At 42.7% G+C, this 22,177-nt stretch overlaps 1 protein-coding gene across 1 annotated transcript in view; it reads right to left on the reverse strand.

Moving 5' to 3' along the window:
* itga9 (integrin, alpha 9) overlaps positions 1-22,177 on the reverse strand; it is a 135,460-nt gene that overhangs the window by 58,740 nt on the left and 54,543 nt on the right. Inside the window, 3 exon segments of the mRNA XM_014180007.2 lie at positions 11,217-11,377; positions 17,994-18,148; positions 19,281-19,326. Of these exon segments, the coding sequence (XP_014035482.1) occupies positions 11,217-11,377; positions 17,994-18,148; positions 19,281-19,326 (362 nt within the window).

Consider the following 22,177-nt stretch of genomic DNA (forward strand, 5'->3'; position numbering starts at 1 on the left):
CACTTATTACGACTTTGGATGACGTCCCATTTGGCTATGGGAGCTAACAGTTTCACGTCCTCAGTAAACATGCCTCTTCTTCTTCCTAGATAGCTTTACTAGGCAGACGACACTACTTCTCAAACTGTCTGTGTGATCACACCAGGTGGTAGGTTTATAGCGTCTGCAATCTAACCATCCTCATATGCACATTTATGTTTCAACAAGCCAATCTTCCAGCCCTTTTGTGGTATTCATACTAGAGGTCGACCGATTAAATCGGAATAGCCGATTAATTAGGGACAATTTCAAGTTCATAACAATCGGTAATCGGTATTTTTGGACACCGATTTGCCATTTTTTTTATACACCTTTATTTAAATAGGCAAGTCAGTTAAGAACACATTCTTATTTTCAATGATGGCATAGGAACGGTGGGTTAACTTCCTTGTTCAGGGGCAGAACGACAGATTTTTACCTTGTCAGCTCGGGGATTTGTTTTTGCAACCTTCCGGTTACTAGTCCAACGCTCTAACCACCTGCCTTACATTGCACTCCACGAGGAGCCTGCGTGGCAGGCTGACTACCTGTTACGTGAGGGCAGCAAGAAGCCAAGGTAAGTTGCTAGCTAGCATTAAACTTATCTTATAAAAACAATCAATCTTAACATAATCACTAGTTAACTACACATGGTTGATGATATTACTAGTTTATCTAGCGTGTCCTGCGTTGCATATAATCGATGCGGTGCCTGTTAATTTCTCATTGAATCACGGTTCCGTATTTCACTGAAAGAATAAACATTTTGTTTTCTAAATGATAGTTTCTGGATTCAACCATTTTAAATGACCAAAGGCTCGTATTTCTGTGTGTTATTATGTTATAATTAAGTCTATGATTTGATAGAGCAGTCTGACTGAGTGATGGTAGGCACCAGAAGGCTCGTAAGCATTCATTCAACAGCACTTTACTGCGTTTGCCAGCAGCTCTTCGCAATGCTTCAACCATTGTGCCGTTTATGACTTCAAGCCTATCAAATCCCGAGATTAGGCTGGTGTAACCGATGTGAAATGGCTAGCTAGTTAGCGGGGTGCGCGCTAATAGCATTTCAAACGTCACTCGCTCTGAGACTTGGAGTAGTTGTTCCCCTTGCTCTGCATGGGTAACGCTGCTTCGAGGGTGGCTGTTGTCGATGTGTTCCTGGTTCGAGCCCATGTAGGAGCGAGGAGAGGGACGGAAGCTACACTCTTACACTGGCAATACTAAAGTGCCTATAAGAACATCCAATAGTCAAAGGTATATGAAATACAAATCGTAACGAGAGAAATAGTCCTTTAATAACTACAACCTAAAACTTCTTACCTGGGAATATTGAAGACTCATGTTAAAAGGAACCACCAGCTTTCATATGTTCTCATGTTCTGAGCAAGGAACTTAAACGTTAGCTTTTTTACATGGCACATACTGCACTTTTACTTTCTTCTCCAACACTTCGTTTTTGCATTATTTAAACCAAATTGAACATGTTTCATTATTTATTTGAGGCTAAACTGATTTTGATGTATTATTTTAAGTTAAAATAAGTGTTCATTCAGTATTGTTGTAATTGTCATTATTACAAATAAATAAAAATCAGCCGATTTTTAATCGGTATCGGCTTTTTTTGGTCCTCCAATAATCGGTTTCGGCGTTGAAAAATCATAATCGGTCGACCTCTAATTCATACAGTATGTGTCCAGGAACCTTGCCATGGGCCACTGTCATTTGCGGTCATTAGAAGTGGTGTAGCTAGCTAGCTAGTGTAGCAGGCTATTAGTTCCATTACATTCTCCAAGGAGGATCTACAGTACCAGTCAAACGTTTGAACACACCTACTCATTCAAGGGTTTTTCTTTATTTTTGTACTATTTTCTACATTGTAGAATAATAATGAAGACATGAAAACTATTAAATAACACGATGGAATCATGTAGTAACCAAAAAAGTGTTGAACAAATCTAAATATATTTAAATATATTCTTCTTTGTGGAATTTATTTCCTTCTTAATGAGTTTGAGCCAATCTGTTGTGACAAGGTAGGGGTGGTATACAGAAGATAGCCCTATTTGGTAAAAGACTAAGTCCATATTATGGCAAAAACAGCTCAAAAAAGACATGGAGGTCAGTCAATAAGTGCAGTGTTTCTTTAAGTGCTACTTTAAGTGCAGTAGCAAAAATCATCATGCGCTATGATGAAAATGGCTCTCATGAGGACCGCCACAGGAAAGGAAGACCCAGAGTTACCTCTGCTGCAGAGGATATGTTCATTAGAGTTACCAGCTTCAGATTGCAGCACAAATAAATGCTTCACAGAATTCAAGCAACAGACACATCTCAACATCAACTGTTCAGAGGAGACTGTGTGAATCAGGCCTTCATGGTCAAATTACTGCAAAGAAACCACTACTAAAAGACACCAATAAGAAAAAGAGACTTGCTAGGGCTAAGAAACACGAGCAATGAACATTAGACTGGTGGAAATCTGTCCTTCGGTCTGATGAGTCTAAATTTGAGAGTTTTGGTTCCAACCGCCGTGTCTTTGTGAGGTCAGAATAGGTGAATGGATGATCTCCGCATGAGTGGTTCCCACTGTGAAGCATGGAGGAGGAGGTGTGATGGTGCTTTGCTGGTGACACTGTGATTTATTTAGAATTCAAGGAAAACCTAACCAGCATGGCTACCACAGAACTCTGCAGTGATACACCATCCCATCTGGTTTGCGCTTAGTGGGACTATCATTTGTTTTTCAACAGGACAATGACCCATAAACAGACCTCCAGGCTGTGTAAAGGCTATTTGTCCAAGAAGGAGAGTGATGGTGCTGCACCAGATGACCTGGCCTCCACAATCACCCGACCTCAACCCATTTGAGATGGTTTGGGATGAGTTAGACTGCAGAGTGAAGGAAAAGCAGCCAACAAGTGCTCAGCATATGTGGGAACTCCTTCAAGACTGATGGCAAAGCTTTCCTCGTGAAGTTGGTTGAGAGAATGCCAAGAGTGTGCAAAGCTGTCATCAAGGCAAAGGCTGGCCACTTTGAACAATCTCAAATATAAAATATATTTTGATTTGTTGACCACTTTTTTGGTTACTACATGATTCCATATGTGTTACTTCATAGTTTTGATGTCTTCACTATTATTCTACAATGTAGAAAATAGTAAAAAATTAAGAAAAACTCTAGAATGAGTAGGTGTGTCCAAACTTTTGACTGGTACTGTAGACAGAATTTTTATTCATCACATGACATTGATTTTGCGATATGAAGATTTTATTATGAATGAAATGAAACTGTTCCACAAAAATGTGCATAGGAAAATCATAACTGGCAGGCAGATCAGTAGAAATGGTACGATAACTTGACACTTCAAATGGAAAAGGTTGATGACCACTGGTGTAGCCTATTGCCGGCAACTTCAGGAGCGTAATGGCAGAATCTGTGAAGGCCAGCAGCAGTGGGAGGAGGGTCAGGAACAGGTTTTCTTCTGGTTGGGTTATAATGATCTCTGGCTCACTCTTTAGTCATTTGAGTGTCTTCAATTTTAAACGCAGTGTTTAAAGCATCAGACAAGCTCAGTAGCATACATACTGTATAGTTGATTTTATTCAAACATAGGGTGTGTCTATATATGGAAAAATACCAGTTTTAAACAGACGACTCTCGGTCGACCAATAATTGTGTTGTTGTCGGGGAGAGTCCTACTTGGCTGGCAGTATTGAATATCCTCTAACAGTGTCCTGGCACCACTGGGTATTTAAAGACCCATCAACCTATTCTGATGTCTGGACCTTGGAGCTTCTTCTGGGGGAAAAGTTGGGTATGAGCACTGGACATCTGTCTGTTAATAGATGTGCCATTTAGCGGACACTTTTATCCAAAGCAACTTATAGTCATACATTTTACATACGGGTGGTCCCGGGAATCGAACCCAGTATCCTGGCGTTGCAAGCGCCACGCTCAACCAACTGAGCTACAGAGGACCAAAAAACTGTAAACAAGTGAAGATGTCATCGTGACACACAGAAAAGTGACCTCTAGCCTGACAACCGCTGGAGCTAGCTTAGTTAATGCTCACTCTTCGTACCATCCCATCCCGTGTGTACCAATGAAGCAGACATAGAAAATAGAATGAACGGTTTTGTCCGTTCCAGTCATTTTATTTCTATGCTAGATTGGTAGTTGATGGGCATATCACAAAAAGTTAGACTAACTGTCAAAAGTTTAAAAGTACAATATATGATTTTCCAGCTCTGTCCTTGAAGACAACGAGTGCTTAAGCTTTAGTATAATATCCAGATACAAAAAGTAGATGAATACTGAGCCAAACCTGCAAGCTATTTCACGATTCATTTTCAAGGGTGTCTGGTGGTGTACAGTCAGCTGAGATACAATAAACAAAGAGATAATGTGCCAATTGCACGAAAATGCCTGAACGTGAGACTTGAAAATGAAGGGTAGAGAATAATATGGGTGTTTTTCTCTAGCTCTCAGCTCTTGAAATCACTCAAGTATACACAGCCTCCTGGACCCTACTGCTTATTTCAAGCACCCACATCATTCAGCATTCATCATTATAACAACCCTGTTTTCCCTCTCTAGAATGTGAGGTATGACTGAGGTAAATGCAGTGTGTAGTTTATTTAGCTAAAAATAACCAAACAAAGTCCATCTGGAGGTCTGGTATGCCGTTCCACAGCCGTTCCCCCGCCAACCAAAACATGTTTCAAATTATCAACATGAAAGACATATATCATTTCAGGAATTGCTTTCAGAAAAAACATGTTATGATTTCACTATTATTTAACTCGCACTCCATAATATTGTGTGATTTCCTGAGTGAGTGGTCATTCCTGATATCTGCCTCAGATGTAGGGTTGTGAAGAATTGCCCTGTGGTTTCTAATCTTTCTTAGTCCATGTGTACACTGTCCATAACAAGTTACATCAGAAAGTTAGCCTGAAGATGAATTGATCAACTGATTAATCCAAATCAGGTCCATCTGTGTAAAATAATCTGTTTTTCCTTTGTCCTTTGGCTTGTGCCAACATTCCCCAGAATCTATTTATAGCAGTGAATGAACAGCCATTATAATAATGGTCAGGCTCATAACTGAAACAGAAATAACGTCTTTGTTTTTTTACAGAGCAGGATTGATAAACTGCCATGTCTATCCATGGACGGTCTTGCCGAGATACAGTACTGTACAAGCAACTTAAATATCTTAAAATAGCTCATGACATGGACTGCTACCCCTACCAGTCATACACCAGGCATGGTCAGAGCCAGTCAGTCAACCCCAAACACAGCTACAGCTAGGTTTTCCATTGCATCACCCACTGGAGCCAGCGACAGACAGCGTGGTGGAGTTCACACACCCACCCAACCAGTTCCATTTGACACGACACCACCCTGCTGTGACGTTAACCTCTAATAGTGGGATCCTGTGTTTTAGCCATATGTGTATGAGGCAGGGTCTCCCAGAGGATGCAGATGGGCACCAGCTGTTTTCCATTAGCATACCTCAGCCAGCAAATAGAAGGCCTGGCTCATGTGGGCAGACACTTTAGCAAGATAAATGATAGGATGGGCATCTCTCTCTCCAGTCTTTTCTCAGAGTCACAAACAAACATTTAGAGGATTAGATTCAAGTGTGTAATCCCTATAATCTCTATACTATAATATTTTTCTCCCCTCTATTTCCCTCAATCATATGTACAGTATATAAAAGGTCAGACTGAAAGCCATGATCACTCTAGTAGTCTAAGCAGTCTGGTGTGATTAGGTTGGAATTCTACTTGTGCGGGATTCTGAGCTAGCGAAGATGAGTGAGTGCACTGATTCGTTGGTTGGCTTGTGGTGGTGACTTAAATGTATTTTAAATGTAACCTTTATTTAACTAATCTATAGAACTGTATAGAAGCAGTGTCTATTCCTTGTTCACACATCTGTGTTCCTTACCCCACACAACAAAGTCAGGAAAATATACCCCTTCAATCCATCAATAACCACTACTAATCAGCTACACTACCAGACACCTCATGGTCACATGGGCTGAGCCTACACACTCCTCTTTAAACCTACAATAAGCTAATTCAGACTCAACATTTCTTCACACAAAATATGTAAGAGTGTGTGTGTGTGTGTGTGTATGAATATGCTGTGTGTGTGTGCCTGTGTGTGAATGTTGTGTGAAAAATATGTTAAAAAGGTGTCAAGCGAAACTAATAAAAAAATGTAATACAAAAATAAATGTCACAGAAAGTGAAATACAAAAGGTTATATTGGAAGTTATAACAATATGTCACACTTTTGAATAGTAATTCATTGACTAGAAATAATGCTATATTCAAGAGGTTATTTTGGAAGTGTAATTTTGGCACCAGATTTTTAACACTATTTAACTCCACAAAGCAGAATAAGTGTTCCTCTCATCTCTGGGTAATCAAACAATTGTACATTGCCAGTGTTTTTAAACAAAGTTCTGTTCTATTCTACTACACAGCTCAACTCTATCATGACATGTGGTTCTGGCCTGACGAATCCCACTCTCAGTATTACTGGAAGAGTGTTTATCCCTGCTAGTACATTAAATCAGTTAGTTACGTACGTGGCACACAACAGATGTCAAAGCTAATCTAGAGTACACTACTGCCCACCCAGAAACAGAGGTTGCGTCCCAAATGGCACCCTATTCCCTTTATAGTGCACTTAGGGCCCCACATAGGGCTTTAGTCAAAATGAGTGCACTGTAAAGGGAATCTGGTGCCTTTTTGGATGCAAAAATAGAGATATTGCTGTATTGATGTTGAACATGTTTATTTTGGGAATTAACAATACAATACTTCTTATTGCATACCTACAATTTACACAGTTGAAGCTAACAGTTTATGCTCTGTCTGATTACAGTGTTAAATTAGAAAGAGGCAACCCTAAGTGTCTAAGTATCAATGCCTACTATATCACTCATCTAGGAGTACCACTGACTCCACAAAATGATCCCCACTTCACTTGATAGATCGGATGAATAAACATAACTTTTCATTGTTTAAGGCTCGATAACTGTGTTATTATGTGTCGTTGAAAGCCTCACATATGACATGACTAAGTTGTGTGTCTTAAGTTAAAAGAACAGAATGCAACAGAATACGAAGCCTCAGCCTCACACATTACCCAGTATGATGAATGAGGATTATTATTGTTACAACTGTTCTGTGCAATGTTGTGATTTATATAACGGGTGGGTCTAATCCTGAATGCTGATTTGTTAAAAGCGCATTCCAGCCAGTGTCTATTCCACAAGTTACCACTGGCTGAATCTATGACGTTAAAATGCCTATTTACTCTGTTCCATCTGACTGCACAATCCACTGTATCAGCCCAGCCAAGCAATGTATAAACTTGATCTCCACTATAAAAAGCATCTAGCCATTATCTCACTAGCCATTATCTCTTTTCTTTTAGAGTAACATTTAGTGTTCAACAGCGAAGGTTTGTATAAACCTTGCTGTCTGCAACATTGTTTCAATATTCAAATTCGATCTCTAGCTGTCCCATAGTGATGAACGTGTCGGGAGTCGCGACAAGACAGACAGGCAGCTTTTCTCAACCATTCGAAATCATGAATCAGCTGGCATAAATTGAAAAAAGGTCAAATGAAACGAAGTGCAGGTAGTTTGTGGTCTTTCCAGTTTGAAGTGATTGTGTTAGCTGTGTTGTTGGCTAGTGCCTCGGAACAACAGTGTCCTGACGAGAGAACACATTTTCTATGCTAGGCGAAATCGCGCCTCATTAGCTCATTGTCATGGATGTATCTAAATAAATGTCTCTAGAAAACAGCTCAAACAAATGCAAATACAACTACCTTGCTGTTATTATGGCTGCCATTTTTGACGTGACTGTTAGCCGTAGTTAGCTAGCTAGCAAATAAGGGATAAGAACGTTGCCAGCCAGTATGGCAATGGAACATTTAGAACGAACGACTATAGACACAGAACAAAAAGACTGAACGACTGGGTCAGGTCCATAGTCACACAACAAAAAGACTGAACGACTGGGTCAGGTCCATAGACACAGAACAAAAAGACTGAACGACTGGGTCAGGTCCATAGACACAGAACAAAAAGACTGAACGACTGGGTCAGGTCCATAGACACAAAACAAAAAGACTGAACGACTGGGTCACGTCCATAGACACAGAACAAAAAGACTGAACGACTGGGTCACGTCCATAGACACAGAACAGACACAGACCAGACACAGTCGCGTTTCTGGCAACCGAACCGATAGAACGAATGACCAGCCGGCTTGGGTAGCAACCCTAGATTTGTTTCGGGACTATATCTTGTGGAAGGATGAAATATTATGACAAATTCAATAAAATAACATTTTAAATAAAAATATGTCAATCATTATTTGAATATGTTGGTAACCCGTTGTATAAAAGTGATAATGCCATCGAAGCCGGTGTTTGGAGGATATATTCTAAACAACACCCGTGCCAATATATCCTCCAAACACTGGCTTCTCAGGCATTATCACTTAAGTATACTTATCACAGGGCTGTATGGGTGGGTAGAAGCCCTGGGTTCAGGGATCTTTTAAATACTTTGAGTGTTTGCTTTAGCCTGCCTGGAGTGCCAGATGGGCGGGGTTTGCAGTTTTGGGTACTATTCTATTGGATAATTAAACCAGGCAAGCACAGATAAAGCATGAGAGTTTTTGAATGGTGTTTGAACCCTGGGCTGTTTGGGGGGGGAGAAAGAGAGATGAAGAGAAGGCTAGCATTATAATGACAGATCCTTTCACTGCATAGTTCAGTCGGGCTCAGCCTCCCAGGGAGAAATGAGCCTGGGGTCCACTGTAAAGAATGCCAGTAAAATGATCAGGCTCCGTGTGGGGTGGGACCTCTGGTCCCCATTAGCAGGAGGTGAGACATAAATGGACGCCCTCAGAGCTCAGGACATGGGTCCGATCTATTGCCGCTTCTGAATCAGCTGGCTACCATAAAGTAACTAACTACTTATGAAGTGACAATGGAGCGTCTGTCTACTGTTTTTACTGAGTACAAGAAGCTTTCGTCTGCACATTAAGATCCATGCGAATTGCAGTCGTTAAAACTTAGTTTAAAAATAGGCTTTGTTAGAGGTCTAGGCTACACTATCTGAGAATAGTGACAAAGGTCTACTACTGTGACAGAAAGCTTGGAAATTAAATGACTGAAATTGGCATGGTTCAACAGTGAGTGCGGAGGGTTCTTTCTCCAGTTTAAGTCACATATTTCCCTGCACCTTAGCTACTTAGCTATGTTGTCTGTGTAATGGATTAGTTTTCTGCCTCCTGTTTCTACAAGGCCCCCTCTGTCCATCTGGAGCGTGAAGTCACAAGCTCTGCTGTTCGGCTACTGCGTATCAACCTAGCGGTGCCAAAAGCCATAGTCTGCCTTAGAATGCCTATGTAAATTACGATCACCAGAACGGCACATTTTTTGGGGGAGCCTGCCATTTTGGGCTCCATTTCTTTTAAATTATGATCAAGTTCGATCCCCACGGTGAATTATTTTAAAGTTCAAGATATTTAATGAAATAGTGATCCATTCTGACTACTACATTTGTCATCACACAGGACCACATGCTGACACAGACCAATCACGGGTTGGCAGGCTACGAGGATGCTCGTGCCCTCAGGCACGCTCTTTACATGTGCACCTAAGGGGGTGTGGTGTGCTATCCAGATGAGAGCGCGGAGTCAACAAGCCTGTCAAGAGTAGATGGAGTGGCTGACCAATGTCTATGGGGCTGCCAGAGGACGACAGAGCGGAGAACGGAGGATGACAGAGCGGAGAACGGAGGATGACAGAGCGGAGAACGGAGGATACGCGGAGAGATGACAGAGCGGAGAACCGGAGAACGGAAGATGACAGAGCGGAGAACGACAGAGGATGACAGAGCGGAGAACAGAGGATGACAGAGCGGAGAACGGAGGTGAAGAGCGGGGAGGATGACAGAGCGGAGAACGGAGGATGACAGAGCGGAGAACGGAGGATGACAGAGCGGAGAACGGAGGATGACAGAGCGGAGAACGGATGACAGAGCGGAGAACGGAGGATGACAGAGCGGAGAATGGAGGATGACAGAGCGGAGAATGGAGGATGACAGAGCGGTTGCACAAATGATAAAGATAGCCTACAATTATATAAAAATACAGAATCAAGATAAAATAATTGTCTAATTTATATTTAAATCCAATCTAGCCTAACCGCGTTGTGATCGGTTGGTTTTCGACTGTTTATGTCCAAGGCTTCCGTTATTGATGGCGACGTCATCTTGCAGCATTGGGTTTACTCTCTCAGGCAGGATGAAAACGACTACATCGGCCATGATCCTTTAAGCGCTTCAAATTCAAATACTTCCGGCTTCATGCGCCATCGGGAGTTTTCCCTAAGAATACGTGGATGACGTCAGCGCTATTACTATCAACTGGTTCCAATGTCTATGGTTTCTACCCATTTGGAGATGACAGCACAGTCTGAAAGTAAACAGTGGTTTTATGAACCATTATGACCGCCTGCCTGTCACCTTTGACCTGACCCAGCAGGCTACAGTCAAATACCACTCAAACAGACTGTTGAACTGTCAAACACACGCAACCACACACATCAAGGACAACAACCACCCGAGCCACTGCCTGTTCACCCCGCTATCATCCAGAAGGCGAGGTCAGTACAGGTGCATCAAAGCTGGGACAGAAAGACTGAATAGCAGCTTCTGTTAAATAGCCATCTCTAGCACATCAGAGGCTGCTGCCTATATACATAGACTTGAAAATCACTGGCCATAAATGGAACACTAGTCACTTTAATAATGTTTACATATTTTGCATTAATCATATGTATATACTGTATTCTATTCTACTGTATCTTAGTCTATGCCGTTCTGACATTGCTCGTCCATATATTTATATATTCTTAATTCCATTCCTTTACTTAGATTTCTGTGTATTGGGTATATGTTGTGAAATTGTTAGATATTACTTGTTAGATATTACTGCGCTGTCAGAGCTAGAAACACAAGCATTTTGCTACACTGAGTGTACAAAACATTAGGAACACCAGCTCTTTCCAAGACAAAGACTGATCAGGTGAATCCAGGTGAAAGCTATATGACTGACTCCCTCATATGACTGAGGTCTAGGAACTCACCTTAACGTATGCAGTGTACTGTTGGCACTCCACTGTGTTGATGTCCAGACTGAGCTCGTTGCTCACAGAGCTCATCTGGGCTCCGTTCTGAACCAAGTACACTCTAGAAGGCTGGCTCCTCTGTCTCTTATCCACATCAGCTGTCAGGTTATACAGCAACTCTGGGGGAAGAGGAGAGAGAGTGGGAATCATGGGTTAGTTAAAGCTAAGTCATGTTTCACTTCACACAGTCTGAATAAGACATATTCATACAGTCAAACATAGGGGAGAGAGAGGCCCACATGTGTTAGTTAGAGAGGCAATGTAAGGCTCCTAATAGCACCTTTTAATAGTGACAATGTTTCGATCCAAGGTGGATCTTAGTCAGCTCTAGGGCTGATGCGGTGACGTATTACTGCCACACTGGCGGTCACGTGTCATGAAGGCAGTCAAATTCCACATGACTGTATAGTCACTGTAATTAAGCTTCTCCAAGCTCTGATGCTGCTGCTGGTCATTAGTAGCCTACCAAACTTGCTAACTACAATAGACTCAGCACTATTGTCCCTCTAATCACTCTTGACATCAATGCACATGTATTCGAAAATCTAATCAAACACTTCATGACAGCCCATGAGCTCATGTTACGCAACATTTCTATAGGCTATGTAATTGCGGGAGAAAACAGAGTGATGGCCGCTAATAAAAAGAGGAGGATCCCATCAGCTTTCTATAGGCTAGGCCTACTATATTTATTTCTCAACTTTCCTAATATTAAGCACATTGCTTATATTTACAACAGGAGTATAGCCTACCTGGCTGGCATGAAAATAAACCACGGGAAAAAGCACCCTCCATTCGCTATTTAAGTGCATAGATGATATCTATTTTTTCCCACTGCCTCGTTTCGATACAGGTACATGATAATGGTCCATTCTAAATTAGAACAAATGTCACACATATACTAAATAATATATGTAAAGACAAGATTAAATCAAGAATAGTTTGATGGGTGACAATCACTTTTGAATTATATATTATCACTTGGGAATGATGCCCAGCGTAAGAAACAATGCCTTTTTTTGGCGACTTTATCTAATCGTAGTCGCACACCTCATGTAGCCTAGCCCATAGGCCTATATGTTTTAATAAGGTTTGTATCACAACTAAAGTAAATTAAGCACATTAATTAAGCATATTAATACATTTACGTCATTTAGCAGACACTCTTATCCAGAGCGACTTACAAATTGGTGCATTCACCTGATATCCAGTGGAACAACCACTTTACAATAGTACATCTATATCTTTTTTTGGGGGGGGGGGGGGATTACTATATCCTATCCCAGGTATTCCTTAAAGAGGTGGGGTTTCAGGTGTCTCCGGAAGGTGGTGATTGACTCCGCTGTCCTGGCATCGTGAGGGAGCTTGTTCCACCATTGGGGTGCCAGAGCAGCGAACAGTTTTGACTGGGCTGAGCGGGAACTGTGCTTCCGCAGAGGTAGGGGGGCCAGCAGGCCAGAGGTGGATGAACGCAGTGCCCTTGTCTGTGTGTAGGGCCTGATCAGAGCCTGAAGGTACGGAGGTGCCGTTCCCCTCACAGCTCCGTAGGCAAGCACCATGGTCTTGTAGCAGAATAATAACTGGCATATATAAGCAGCGCGTGAGTTTCAAGTTTGGGAAAGATAATTTTCACCATAAAAATGCACCTTTATAATAAAAGCATTACATGCATAATTGCATTTGCGATCACTTTTGATAATGTTGTTTTCCGCTAATGGAACATTTACGCTTATAGCCTACTACCATGTGCTCATTGCTGTGCTTATAATGTGAAGAAATAGCTTAGTAGTTTATCAACATTTTAAGCTAAACGTTCTGATCCGTTATTGCAGCCACACTGCATAAAAAAGTTTTTGGGATGCTTGTGGTTGTAGTCATTTGGGATCTATCTGTCCCAGACTATGTTTGGAATATTTATTTCTCGCACAGAATAGGTTGACTTTTGTACTATGGGAGATAGTAGATTGACATAAGCTAGTGCTTTTGCTGTTCGTTAGGCCTACTCATCCTGTTGGCTGACGAAAAGTAAATGTGGACAGTTCTTCAAATAGCTTCAATATGCACCTTGGAAGTGGATAAGGACTTGCGCAGTTGCGTCCCCGATGTGTCTGTCTTCACTTGTAGCCTGTGAGAAAGACCTGATCATGTGACAGAGAGCCATATGAGTGAGAGGCGCATCGGATTGCACAGCACACTAAGGAAGAAGGACACAACGCAGCACTCCGGGCCACAAAAGGCATGTTTTTTTGGGGTGCATTACAGCCACAAAGGGGATGCCGCTGTGAAATTCGAGGCATTATCAAGTACTTATTGTGAAGGTGTAGGCTATATTACATGGATTTATTACACTTTTTAAAATGGTTTGTAGGCTATGTGTGGAAGCCAGGAGATGCTACATGTGTTTATGTTAATTAACTGTCAATTACCGTGAGACCGACAGTTATTTGCTTGACAATCACCGGCTGACGAAATTTCGTGACTGCCACAGCCCCAGTCAGTTCAAGCCTTAGTTGGAGATGTCATCATGTCTCACTACCAGACATGCACGCACACACACAGGAAATGAAGCTGGAATGTATAGCGGCCGTTTAACGGGTACCTGACCAATTCTACTATTTTGTGTGTTCTTTGGAGCTGATCTTAACTTTTTTCGTAAATAATGTTTCCGCCATCTGACTGAAAAGAGCTTCTGGACATCCGAACAGTGATCAACAGCCTTGATTTGGATGAAGATTTCTACTTCAATGAGTCGGCGGCACAGGACATACTGCTCACCCCAGACCAGGCCCTAATCCCTGACACTCGGAAGAGAAAGAGACAGCGATATAGAGGCTGATGTTCAGGTACCCTGATGAAGCTACGGTGGAGAGTAAATGATCTGCTTCTACTCTCTGTTCTATTCTACAATCATTGGAGAACAAACCGAACAAACTCTGTTTGAGACTATCCTATCAACGGGATCTGAAGAACTGTAATTACCTATGTTTCTCTGAAACTTGGCTGAACAAGGAGATGGATAATATTCCAGCTGGTTTTTCTATGAATTGGCAGGACAGAACGGCAGCGTCGGGTAAGCTCAACGGGAGTGGTGTTTGTATCTTCGTTAACAACAGCTGGTGCGCAATCTCTAATGTTAAGGAAGTCTCAAGGTTCTTCTCGCCGGAGTTAGTATGGTTTATCATGAGGCATTCTATTTACCAAGAGTTATCTATAATTTTTGTATCTGTCTATTTACCACCACAAACCGATGCTATCACCAAGACCGCACTCAAGGAGCTGTATAGGGCCATTAGCAAACAAGAAAATGCTCATCCAAAAAGTGGTGCTCCTAGTAGCCGGTGATTTAATGGAGGAAAACTGAAATCTGCTTTACCTAATTTCTACCAGCATGTCACCTGTGCAACTAGAGGCAAAGCAAGGCACCTTTACTCCACACACAGAGATGCATACAAAGCTCTCCCTCTCTCTCCCCTCCATTTGGCAAATCTGACCATAACACTATCCTCCTGATTCCTGCTAACAAGCAAAATCTCAAACAGGAAGAACCAGTGGCGCGCTCAACACGGAAGTGGTCCAATGAAGTGGATGCTAAGCTACAGGACTGTTTCGCTAGCACAGACTGATAACATTGAGGAGTTTACCACATTATTCACCGGCTTCATTAATAAGTGCATCAACGACATCGTCCCCACACTGACCAAACGTACATATCCCAACCAAAAGCCATGGATTACAGGCAACATCTGCACTGAGTTTAAGGCTAGAGCTACCGCTTTCAGGGAGCGGGACACTAACCTGGATGCTTATAAGAAATCCCGCTACACCCTCTGACAAATCATCAAACAGGCAAAGGGTGAATACAGGATTAAGATCAAATCCTACTACACTGGCTCTGATGCTTGTCGGATTTGGCAGGGCTTGCAAACTAACACAGATTACAAAGGGAAACCCAGCCACGAGCTGCCCAGTGATGAGTCTACCAAACAAGCTAAATGCTGTCTATGCTAGCTTTGAGGCAAGCAACACTGAACCATGCGTGAGAGCACCAGCTGTTCTGGACGACTGAGTGATCACGCACTCCATAGCCGATGTGAGTAAGGCCTTTAAACAGGTTAACATTCACAAGGCAGTGGGGCCAGACGGATTACCAGGACGCGTACTCAGAGCATGCGCTGACCAGCTGGTAAGTATCTTCACTGACATTTTCAACCTCTCCCTGACCCAGTCTACATGTTTCAGGCAGACCACCATAGTTCCTGTGCCCAAGAACACTAAGGTAACCTGTCTAGATGACTATCGCCCTGTAGCTCTCACATCTGTAGTCATGAAATGCTTTGAAAGGCTGGTCATTACTCACATCAACACAATCATTCCAGACACCTGGACCTACTCCAATTTGCATAACGCCCCAACAGATCCACAGATGAGGCAATCTCTCTACGAGGCAATCTCAGAGGAAGGCCCTAAAAATTGTAATAGAGTCCAGCCTCCCAAGTCATAGATTGTTTCTCAAAATGCATATTACCGTGCTCTGAGCACGCGAATTGAAGCATGAGAGGGTCGGAGTATAAGTCCAAATCAAAGTATGCGAAATGGAGCATTTACATGTACATATTTTGAAGCATGCATTGATGCACGCTTCAACGGAAAGTATGCAAAGAAATATGAAGCAACCATGTAAAACTGATGCAATCGTTTTTTTTTAAATCAATGGTGGACATTATTTCAACTGAAGCGAGAGAAAATACACTCCGACTTCAGAATAAAATGTTGCCTATTCACTTCTCATATGTTGCCTGACTACAATATTTTATCTTGCTACGTTAATAAATACATGCTGTGTTAATTTTGGCATGTTTACCTGCCTACAATACACACTGTAGAGTGTGTAGGTTGTAAGACCATAGTAAGTCAATAGCACTAACAGGCTAGCTGCTAATGTTAGCTAGCCAGATAGCCACAAAGGACTGTTAGCTAGCTACCAAAAAAGAATTAACATCTACTTTGGATAACATTGGTTTTAGGTCGTTTTTGCCAGTTATACTATCTGGTTAGCTACATTATTATGATTCACATATAGCCAGCCAGTTATACACAAAGCAAACGTTTTACTTCATATCTTCTTTCGGCTTTATTGCCACTGTCCTGGCTAGAAGAAGGGAGGTTTAGTGAATAGGTAAGTCCATAGTAAGTCAATATGGCTAACTGGCTAACTAGCTAGCCACAAAGAATTGACATATACCTTGCATAACAATAGTTTTAGGTCATTTTTGCCTGTTTAACTAGCTAGCTGGCTAGATTACGATGATAATTATGAAATAAAACATTTGCTTAGTCTATGTTTCGTCTCTATTGTTGCCATTGTCCTGGATGGAATAAGGTTCAGTGAATGGGGAGATGCAGCGCGAGGTAATACAGTAGGGGTAGGGCTTCTCAAATGAAATGTTTTATGCGTTCGCCACACTCTCATCCTCACAAGAACGTATTCTAGAGAACGTCCTCAGAAAATGCACTTGAGTATGTGGAGTACGGTAGTATGCATTTTGGAAACACCCATAGACTTTTCTCTCTGCTACCGCATGGCAAGGGGCACCGATGCACCAAGTCTGGAACCAACAGGACCCTGAACAGCTTCTACCCCCAAACCATAAGACTGATAAATAGTTAGTCTAGGTATCTATTTGGTTAACTATTTAACTATCTGCATTGACACTTTTTGCACTAACATTTTTGACTCATCACATACACTGCTGCTACTGTTTATTATCTGTCACTTTATTCCCAGTTATAAAAATAATATACAAAAATGTAAATGTACTGTGTGTGGGTCTGTGAATTTGTGCATCTCGGTGTGTATGTGTGTGTGCATCTCGGTGTGGTGCTTGCGCCATGGTTTGTGTGTATGTGCATGCATGTTTGCGTGTGTGTGTTTGTGAGGGGGTGCCTTCCATGACCTCACCCTGTCAGGCGGAAAGGGGCGTTGAGTGTTCATTACCGGCCCAGGCATTTTTACCAAACAGAACAGAAACACACACACACACGCACACACACACACACGCACACACACACACGCACACGCACACACACACACGCACACACACACACACGCACACACACAACCGGGCGTCATCACCAAACAGAAAGACACGAGGTGCTGCAGTGCAGAACTACTTTCCACTGGTCATGCCAAACAGTCAAACCGAAGAGAACAGAGAACCCTTATTCCTCCTGTTACGCCTGGCCCTGGACCTGCTCCTCATTATGTAATGAAACAGCAGGCTACTTCCCTGTCCTGGGGGGGTGCTTAACACGACCACACCCAACTGTGGCCACACCCAAACAACCATCAATCATGAACACACCTAAAGAGTCAAACGATAACCATGACCAAACACTGAACACTCAGAACACCATGACCAGACCTAAACAACCAACCAGGACCACACCTAAACATTCAACACCTATTGGCTGGATTATAACCAGACTAGACCAGTAGACTGAAGGAGAACCACAACCATAGGCAGCATCCATTGGCCAAAGACTACATCATGGAATGACACAATTCAGTGGCACATTCACAAATCGCTCTGAATAATCCACTACAATATAGTCTACTAGTTCTAACTACTAAAACAAGGCATATGAGGGGTACCATTTCAAACATACCACTCTATCAACTTAAGTGAGTTGTACATTATTTTGTGTCTGCTATAGTTATGCTGTAGTTGTGCTCACCTATCTGTCCCGGCAGGTGTTTTCCTCTGAAGATCAGGCAGACTGTAGCGTTGAAACAGTTGAGGTGCTGTGGTCCCTCGTGACACTGAGGAACAGAGATGTTGATGGAGACAGGCAGGTAGATGGACACGTCCACAGTGATCACCGGTCGGGACCTAGAGACCAAACACAACGTGGTGTCAATGGACCTACAACCAGTACAATACAACATGGTGTCAATGGACCTACAACCAGTACAATACAACATGGTGTCAATGGACCTACAACCAGTACAATACAACATGGTGTCAATGGACCTACAACCAGTACAATACAACATGGTGTCAATGGACCTACAACCAGTACAATACAACATGGTGTCAATGGACCTACAACCAGTACAATACAACATGGTGTCAATGGACCTACAACCAGTACAATACAACATGGTGTCAATGGACCTACAACCAGTACAATACAACATGGTGTCAATGGACCTACAACCAGTACAATACAACATGGTGTCAATGGACCTACAACCAGTACAATACAACATGGTGTCAATGGACCTACAACCAGTACAATACAACATGGTGTCAATGGACCTACAACCAGTACAATACAACATGGTGTCAATGGACCTACAACCAGTACAATACAACATGGTGTCAATGGACCTACAACCAGTACAATACAACATGGTGTCAATGGACCTACAACCAGTACAATACAACATGGTGTCAATGGACCTACAACCACTACAATACAACATGGTGTCAATGGACCTACAACCAGTACAATACAACATGGTGTCAATGGACTTACAACCAGTACAATATAACGTGGTGTCAATGGACCTACAACCAGTACAATATAACGTGGTGTCAATGGACCTACAACCAGTACAATACAACATGGTGTCAATGGACCTACAACCAGTACAATACAACATGGTGTCAATGGACCTACAACCAGTACAATACAACATGGTGTCAATGGACTTACAACCAGTACAATATAACGTGGTGTCAATGGACCTACAACCAATACAACATGTTGAACATGGTACTGCAGTGGACACAGCTTGGCATTAATGTCTTTCTGTGATGAAAAACATACTCTGTTCCACTGTATGCGTTTATACTGCTCTGTTCCAATATCTACACAAGCATAGGTTAACTCTTAGAATAAAACCATGTATTGTGCACACATTCAAAGTGGTATGCAGGTATGGACAGTGAAACAAAGCCACTGTTCGTGTAACACCAAAATATATTACATTCCAACTTCAACAATACAACCACTCACCTCAATAACACCACACTATCAGCCATAAAAGCACCAATGGTAATATCTGCAATGAAAGAACAACCAATGAGCGAAACCTAAGTTAGTGCAGATTTATCCTTTGAATATATGGCACAATACACAAATGTTATCATTAAAAGGGAGCTGAACTTCCTGATTTGGCCGTTATTCTAGCTCGCTCATTAATAAATGCAGCAACAATGACTGAAGCCAAATGGGAGTATTGGAGATGTTGTTTAATCTGGGTGTCTCTCGCATGTGTGTTCTCACGTGGCAAGCGTTTGTACATTCACTCTGCCAAAACAGTACACCGTTACAGTCACTCACCCATCTAGATAACTTGAAACAGTCTAACCAGGTATTGTATCTTGATGTCGCCTTGGCTAGCTAGGGCTAGCAAATTTCTTTCGCCAATTAGCTTCAGCCGGCTGGTGAGCGACCGTGGCAAAGTTAGTTTGACTTTATGTCGCCTTGGCTAGCTAGGGCTAGCAAACTTCTTTCGCCAATTAGCTTCAGCCGGCTGGTGAGCGACCGTAGCAAAGTCAGTTTGACTTTATGTCGCTTTGGCTAGCTAGGGCTAGCAAACTTCTTTCGCCAATTAGCTTCAGCCGGCTGGTGAGCGACCGTGGCAAAGTTAGTTTGACTTTGGATAGACTATCTCCGGGGCCAGTTAGGGACTGTCAATACATTACACAATGTAAATGGGACAATATTTTCATGTTACACGCCTTTTAGTTGTCTCATTAAATGATTGCAATATTTGTATATGAATATCTACAATTTATAGTTGGTTTGAGATTTTTAAGTCATTGAAATGTTTAGCTATTGACAATTGTAAATATTGTCCCATGTAAATTGTGTAATTTATGATGGTCCCTAACTAGCCCGATAGGGATATCGAATGTCAAACCAAATTGACCACGGGCATTACGATCAGGTTGTCTGCAGCTGCTCGCCAAATTGATGATTACTTGGGTACTGCTAGCTGTGGGCAGGATTGAAATAAACCCAACCCAAGGAAACCTATTACACAGTACCCATTCTGTGAATCACCATTTTTTCCTAATTATCTTGCAAATCTCAGTTTTGAATGAGACTGACTATGACCAAATGTATTCCATTTTCGCTTTGTAGTCAATTTTGACACTAGAATAAATGATTCTGACTAATATCGATGCCACATGGGCTGTTTTCAACCAATGAAGTGTATTGCCTTCAGTTGCGCTTTGACAATGGAGTCCTCATACTTGTTGTTTACTGTTCTAGTTCTGAATGTCCCCTGTTGATGTGGAATGCAGTAAACAACATGCCTCAGCATCACGAGTCTGACCGACTGACCAGGGACCACCCAGAGTCAGACAGACGGTAGTCTAACCGACTGACCAGGGACCACTCAGAGTCAGACAGACAGTAGTCTAACTGACTGACCAGGGACCACTCAGAGTCAGACAGACGGTAGTCTGACCAGGTACCACTCAGAGTCAGACAGACAGTAGTCTAACTGACTGACCAGGGACCACTCAGAGTCAGACAGACGGTAGTCTAACCAACTGACCAGGTACCACTCAGAGTCAGACAGACAGTAGTCTAACTGACTGACCAGGGACCACTCAGAGTCAGACAGACGGTAGTCTAACCAACTGACCAGGGACCACTCAGAGTCAGACAGACAGGAATCTAACCGACTGACCAGGTACCACTCAGAGTCAGACAGACAGGAGTCTGACCAGGTACCACTCAGAGTCAGACAGACAGTAGTCTAACTGACTGACCAGGGACCGCTCGGAGTCAGACAGACAGTAGTCTAACCGACTGACCAGGGACCACCCAGAGTCAGACAGACAGGAGTCTGACCAGGTACCACTCAGAGTCAGACAGACAGGAGTCTGACCAGGTACCACTCAGAGTCAGACAGACAGGAGTCTAACTGACTGACCAGGGACCACCCAGAGTCAGACAGACAGGAGTCTGACCAGGTACCACTCAGAGTCAGACAGACAGGAGTCTGACCAGGGACCACTCAGAGTCAGACAGACAGGAGTCTGACTGACCAGGGACCACCCAGAGTCAGACAGACGGTAGTCTAACTGACTGACCAGGGACCACTCAGAGTCAGACAGACAGGAATCTAAATGGCTAACCAGTGTCCACTCAGAGTCAGACAGACAGGAATCTAAATGGCTAATCAGTGTCCACTCAGTCAGATAGACAGGTGAACAAGTGGGAGAAGGCGTGAATAACACCACATTCGAATCAGCAGATATTCTTTACTTTGTCTGCTGATTCGATCCGAGCTCGTTTGATTTATTCGTTTAACCTAAATCTCACCAGGTAGGATATTGAGAACACATTCTCTTTTACAATAACAACATGAAGTTCAGCTGTAGGCTCTAAGTGTTTCATTAACCCTGAACCTAGTGGAGCTGTAGGCCCTACGTACATCATTAACCCTGAACCTAGTGGAGCTGTAGGCCCTACGTACATCATTAACCCTGAACCTAGTGGAGCTGTAGGCCCTACGTACATCATTAACCCTGAACCTAGTGGAGCTGTAGGCCCTACGTACATCATTAACCCTGAACCTAGTGGAGCTGTAGGCCCTACGTACATCATTAACCCTGAACCTAGTGGAGCTGTAGGCCCTACGTACATCATTAACCCTGAACCTAGTGGAGCTGTAGGCCCTACGTACATCATTAACCCTGAACCTAGTGGAGCTGTAGGCCCTACGTACATCATTAACCCTGAACCTAGTGGAGCTGTAGGCCCTACGTACATCATTAACCCTGAACCTAGTGGAGCTGTAGGCCCTACGTACATCATTAACCCTGAACCAAGTGGAGCTGTAGGCCCTACGTACATCATTAACCCTGAACCTAGTGGAGCTGTAGGCCCTA

Source organism: Salmo salar, chromosome ssa28 (assembly GCF_905237065.1).
Source record: "Salmo salar chromosome ssa28, Ssal_v3.1, whole genome shotgun sequence".
Lineage (NCBI taxonomy): Eukaryota > Metazoa > Chordata > Actinopteri > Salmoniformes > Salmonidae > Salmo > Salmo salar.